General features: G+C 53.1%; 1 protein-coding gene across 3 annotated transcripts in view; it reads left to right on the forward strand.

Annotated features, from left to right (window-relative positions):
- Nucleotides 1–527: 527 nt before the first annotated feature.
- KMT5A (lysine (K)-specific methyltransferase 5A) overlaps nt 528–5545 on the forward strand; it is a 16719-nt gene continuing 11701 nt past the window's right edge. Inside the window, exon 1 of one of the 3 annotated variants that reach the window (XM_014961774.1) lies at nt 528–1540. Coding sequence is in view for 2 of the 3 variants with exons in the window: in XM_014961767.1 (XP_014817253.1) it covers nt 5268–5484 (217 nt within the window). In the remaining variant the exon portion in view is untranslated. Of the gene's footprint in view, nt 1541–5050; nt 5485–5545 lie in introns of those variants that run through there. The other 2 variants (XM_014961767.1, XM_014961762.1) reach the window with 2 other exon arrangements.

Below are 5545 nucleotides of genomic sequence, written 5' to 3' on the forward strand. Positions count from 1 at the left end.
GAAAAGCCGGCGTTTCCAGCGTTCTCAAAAAAAGCGACGTCCCCGCGGGCGGGCCCAAGCCCAGGGCGGCGGCCGCGAGCCCGGTTCGGCGATCCGGGCCCGGTTCCCGGTGGGTGGGGGAGGGGAAGGCGGAGGCGAACGGCCGCCCGCGGTCACGTGATTCCGGCTCCCCCCAAGATGGCGGCCGACGCGAGGTCGCGCTCGGCGGCCTCTCTCGCGAGATCTGGCTCTTCTCGCGGCCTGAGGCGGGGACGCCGCCGCCGCGATGACGCGCCGCGCGCAGGCACGGCTGGTGTCCGCGCGCGGGAGGGGGGGAGGGAAGGGAGGGGTGTCGTGCTCGCGCGCACGCGCTCTGCGCACCCGCCTGAGGCAGCGCGCGGCGCGGGCGGCGGTTGGAGCAGCGCTGAGGCGGCCCCGGGCGCGGTGCTGCCCGCGCTGGGGCTGCCGGCCTGAGGAGAAATGGCGTTGCCTCAGCTTCCCCCCTGGCCCGCGCTCCCGTTGCTGAACGCGTCTCCCTTCAGGCGGTCCCTCACTTCTATCCCGCCGCGATTGGCACTGGGGCTCCTGCCGAGCCGGGCCTGGGCACGTCCCTGCGAAAGCTCGCTGAGGCGGGTTTGTAGGGCTCCCGAGTACTGCGGCACGGTCGGTGCCGACCCGTCTTGGGGATACCTACAGCCCCCCGCTCCCTCACAGTCCCACGGCTCTCCCGTGTTCCCCTCGCAAGAGCTTCTTGGACTCCCCTGGGAGAATGAGGGGTGACAGAGTCGTGCTGGCCAGCCTGGGACTGCCACACCCCTGGGGCTGTGCTGGCACAGGCCTTTTCCCTTGCAAATGCTTTACAAGCTGCTAATGTGAAATTTTCTGCTGCAAAGAGCTAACGATGCTTGAAAACCTGATGACTACTTACACCAGTTTTACATTTGGAGAGACCTTTTTAGCACTTAAGGCCCTCAGACTGATAGATTTTTGCTAAGAGACAGTCTTCCATTACAGTGTTTTCTCAGTTGCATAAGAAGCCGAAGACTTCTAATAACGTTAACAAAATTGAAGCAGACGTAAATGAAGTGTGGGCAGTCATGGAATCTGCTTAAAATGTTCAGTACTGCTCATTCAATTTTGTACAAGTTTACTTATTCTGTTGTTAGACAAACTCAACAAGGATTAAGATAACCAATAAAGGATTAGACAGATTTAGGCTAAGCTATTTAAAGACAATGCAATGTTAATTAAACTGACTTAAGTAATTCAGATTAATCAGTGATGCTTCAGACACTAACTGAAGAAAAAGACGACAGAAGTCTGGCCAGAGATGAGAAGAACAATTTAAACACCAGTTTGTATCTTGATTATTGGCCTCTACGCGCTTTGAATGAAGGCACAATGGAGCACAGTTCCCATGCGGTGTATCTAACCTTAAATGCATCTAAGCAGCTCCCTACAATCATGGCAAGAAAGTTAATGTTTTTGATGTCTTGCGTTGAAAAGATAGTTATCCGTCAGGCCTACGAGCAGACTTTATGATCATCCTCAACTGGGAGAGGTGAGTAATCCCACTGGTGGCAACTGCTTCTTACTGGTGTGACATTAGCACATGCAGAATTACCTGCAGGATGCTGTTTCCCCAGGATTTTGCATGTGACTTAAGGATCCCACTGAATGCGCTTTTTTTTGGAAACAGATGCTCTTTTTTTTCATTGGTAGATGCTATTCTCAATGAAGTTATATTTTATAAACTATGAAATGCAGTTAGCACCTGCTGGCATTTTACTATTTCACTTTATAAAAGAATGTTGCTTATTGTAACACTCAACAGTTACCCTTAGGGCATTGTTGTTACTTGCTTTCTCATGGAGAGGTACGGTGGCTGAAACACAAATTGTCAGGATTTCATTTTGTGAATAAGGAATTTGTGTAAATGTTGTGATAGTTATCAATTTGTAAGTATGACAGGTGCCGTGTGAGAACTACAAGAACTTGCTCTTAGGTGGAAATATTTAAGAAGCGTGTCGTGATGGTATATTTGAAAGAAATTGAACTTTTCAATTCAAAGGTCCTAAAAAATAAGATTTTTTTTTTAAACTAGGTGAAGTGTAAATTTAGACTGAAAGTATTTACTCTGAAGATTTCCTTTCCTTTCTGAGCAAATCCAACGCCTTGCTCATTAATTTTTCATCCCTTCCCCCAGCAAACAATTTCACGTTTCTGCATTAAAAACAGTGTCCTCCCGGCCCTGCTGGAGATAATATTTAGGTCACTGGGTTTTTAAAGCTGGCGCTGGTGGGAGCCGTTGCTGCTCCCTCTGGAGCACAGGAACCGGCCACCGCTCTCCATGCGCCGGGCGCCCTGAGTCACGGTGACTGGCGGTTCCAGCCAGACGCGATCTCTTTGGAGCTACAGCCTTATTATGTGTGACAGCAGTTTAACTTGCCCTCGGGACTGGCTTTTTTGGACGTAAATCCCTGAGGAGAGCTAAGGGGGAGGAGGGGGGGGGGGGCGCAGCTCAGCGTGTTTTGTTAATTCATAGCGTGATCCCACCGTGCTGGTAGCGAGGGCCAATTAAGGATGACGTTGTTTTCTTTGTTGCTCTACGGAAGATAATTACTTGGCTTGCTTTGCCCTCTAGTGGCAGCTTCAGTGCGAACTGGGTTGCTTTGTTTAATATACATACATAAAATTAATATTAAAAATATCCAACTCCCCAGAAGCTGAGCAAAAGCACAGTAAAGATGTTTCCAGAGCTTTCCCAGGACATTAGGAACAGTGTTCTTCAACTACTGCAAGAAGGAAATCATCATTAGTAATTTATAAAGAATTTTTTTCCAGTCATCTCCTAGTTATGTGGAAAGAACAGTGTGAATTGGGGTGGAAAAATCAGACCAGTATCTGCCAAAGGGCTCCGGTGCTTCTCTGGAGAGCGTGGTGTACCTGCCTTGATGGAGGAGCTCATCAAATGTGAGGCCCAGCTGATGCCAGCTTGAATCTGCTGGAGTTTGTGGGGAAAAACCTAGTGCATTTTGGGTGCCTTTCTGTGAATGCGTATGTGTGCCTTGTTAGTGAAGATGCAAACATAAGGAATTATGGTGATGACACAGAACTGGGTTTCTTTTGCCTTTTCTCAAAGTGCTCGTTCACGCAGAGAGCTGTCATGCAAAGAGAGAGGGTAGACTGAGACACTTTCTGATATCTTCTCTGTGGTCCAGCTGCTTCCATGTCTTGTCTGCATCCCAGCTGCCAAGGGACAGCCTGGGAGGGATGAGGCCGTCCCTTCTTGCTGAAGTTGACAGGGGTTTGGGTTTTTTCTTCTGTTGTTCTTAAGGAAAATGAGATTTTTTGGTTGTATCGCCATCCTGAGCTGGCTGCAGGAATGCCCAAGAGACCAGCAGTGCCTGTGGCTGCAGATAAGCCTTGGGTGGGAAGCTGTCCCCTCCGCCGATAGCCACACCCAGGGCACACAGGGGTTAGTTGGGTGGGTCTTCAAAAGGCTAACAGGGATCACCTTCAGTAAGTTTGCAGACAACTCCAAACTAGGTGGGAGTGTTGATCTGCTTAGGGTAGGAAGGCTCTACAGAAGGACCTGGACAGGCTGGATTGATGGGCCAAGGCCAATGGGATGAGGTTCAATAAGGCCAAGTGCCGGGTCCTGTATTTCGGTCACAACAACCCCAGGCAGCGCTACAGGCTTGGGGAAGAGTGGCTGGAGCTGCCCGGCAGAAAAGGACCTGGAGGTGTTGGTGGACAGCCGGCTGAACGTGAGCCAGCAATGTGCCTGGGTGGCCAAGAAAGCCAACAGCACCCTGGCCTGTGTCAGGAACAGCATGGCCGGCAGGAGTAGGGATGTCATCGTGCCTCTGTACTCAGCACTGGTGGGGCCTCACCTTGAATGTTGTGTTCAGTTTTGGGCCCTTCACTACAGGAAGGACGTTGAGCTGCTGGAGCGGGTCCAGAGGAGAGCCACCAAGCTGGTGAGGGGTCTGGAGAACAAGTCACACAAGGAGAAGCTGAGGGAACTGGGCATGTTTAGTTTGGAGAAGAGGAGGCTGAGGGGAGACCTCATTGCCCTCTACAACTACCTGAAAGGAGGTTGTAGAGAGGTGGGTGTTGGCCTCTTCTCCCAAAGGAATAATATCCGGACCAGAGGAAATGGTCTGAAGTTGCGGCAGGGGAGGTTTAGGTTAGATATTGGGAAGAATTACTTTACTGAGAGGGTAGTCAGGCACTGGAAGAGCCTGCCCAGGGAGGTGGTGGAGTCACCATCCCTGGAGGTATTTAAGAAACGTGTAGATGTAGCACTTCAGGGCATGCTCTAGTGCCCGGGATTGTAGGGTTGGTTTTGTGTGTGTGGTTGGACTCGGTGATCGCAGAGGTTCTTTCCAACCGTGATGATTCTGTGGTTCTGTAGAAGACAGACTAGTCACATGTTGGTGCTCAATATAATCGTTCTACTTAACGAGGAGCGCCAAGGAGGCCCTGTGTGGTAGTTCCATGATGACATGCCCTGATGAAAAAGGAGCATTGGGCATCCCTCCATCGGTGAGCCCACTTGCCTCGTGCCCGCTTGGCTCTTTGCAGCCAGACTTTCCCGATTTTGCAGGGATTTGTACGGATGGTTTAGTGATGGTGTTGCTTTTTGTTTGTTGTGTGGGTGTTTATTTTTGTTAAAATTAGGTTGACGGTTGGACAAGATGATCTTTAAGGTCCCTTCCAACCCAGAAGATTCTGTGATTCTGTGAGACCTGTCCTCAGCTTCTCCATGCCGACGGCTGTTCCTGGCGGCGACGGCTCTGTGGTGGTGCCATGTTTAGCTGCCCTTGTTATGGAATAGAAGGACTTTAACGCTTGAGTGCTGTCTGCTCTCCAGGCAAGCGTTGAGGATGGAATTAATAGACTTAAATTTGCACCGGGGAGCTGTAAGCAGCACATGCTTAAAGCACTTCAATAATTCCGCAGAGCGCAGCTCCACAGCCCCCCCAGAAACAGGGGTCCCCCGGGCCTCGCCGTGAGGTGGCGGGGAGTGTGAGGCGGCACACAGGAGGGAGGTGGTACCGCCGGTCTACCGGAGGCCGGGCTAGGCGGGGGTCAGTCCCGCCGCCGATCCCGGGGCACGGACGGGCCGGCGGGGCCTCCTACCCACGTGGCGGGGCCCTGCCGCGGAAGGGCGTTCCTTCCCGGGCCGCCAATCAGAGCGCCGGTTGCCCTTCGCACGAGCCAATCAGCGCCCAGGGAACTCACATTTAAACCCCGTTCCCGGGAGTTGTTACCGTCTCTCTATGACAGGGAAAGGGCGGGGCGCGGCTCCGTCTGCCAATCAGGGGCGCGGAAGTGGTTATCGGCGCGCCGTTAAGCCAATGGGGCTGCGGAGGGGAGCGCGGCGTCTCTCTGCGGAGCGGTTGGTTTCGGCGGGGGAGCTCCTCGGGGACCGTCGGGGCAGCCCGGCCGCGGGGGGCTGCCGGGCGCCGGGCCGCTCCGCCGCGGTCATGGCTAAAGGTGCGCGGGCGCGGCGGCGGCGGGGAGGAGCGGAGCCAGCGGCGCGGTGGGGCCGGGGGCG

The sequence above is a fragment of the Calidris pugnax genome, unplaced genomic scaffold (assembly GCF_001431845.1).
Source record: "Calidris pugnax isolate Ruff unplaced genomic scaffold, ASM143184v1 scaffold32, whole genome shotgun sequence".
In the NCBI taxonomy this organism is placed as follows: domain Eukaryota; kingdom Metazoa; phylum Chordata; class Aves; order Charadriiformes; family Scolopacidae; genus Calidris; species Calidris pugnax.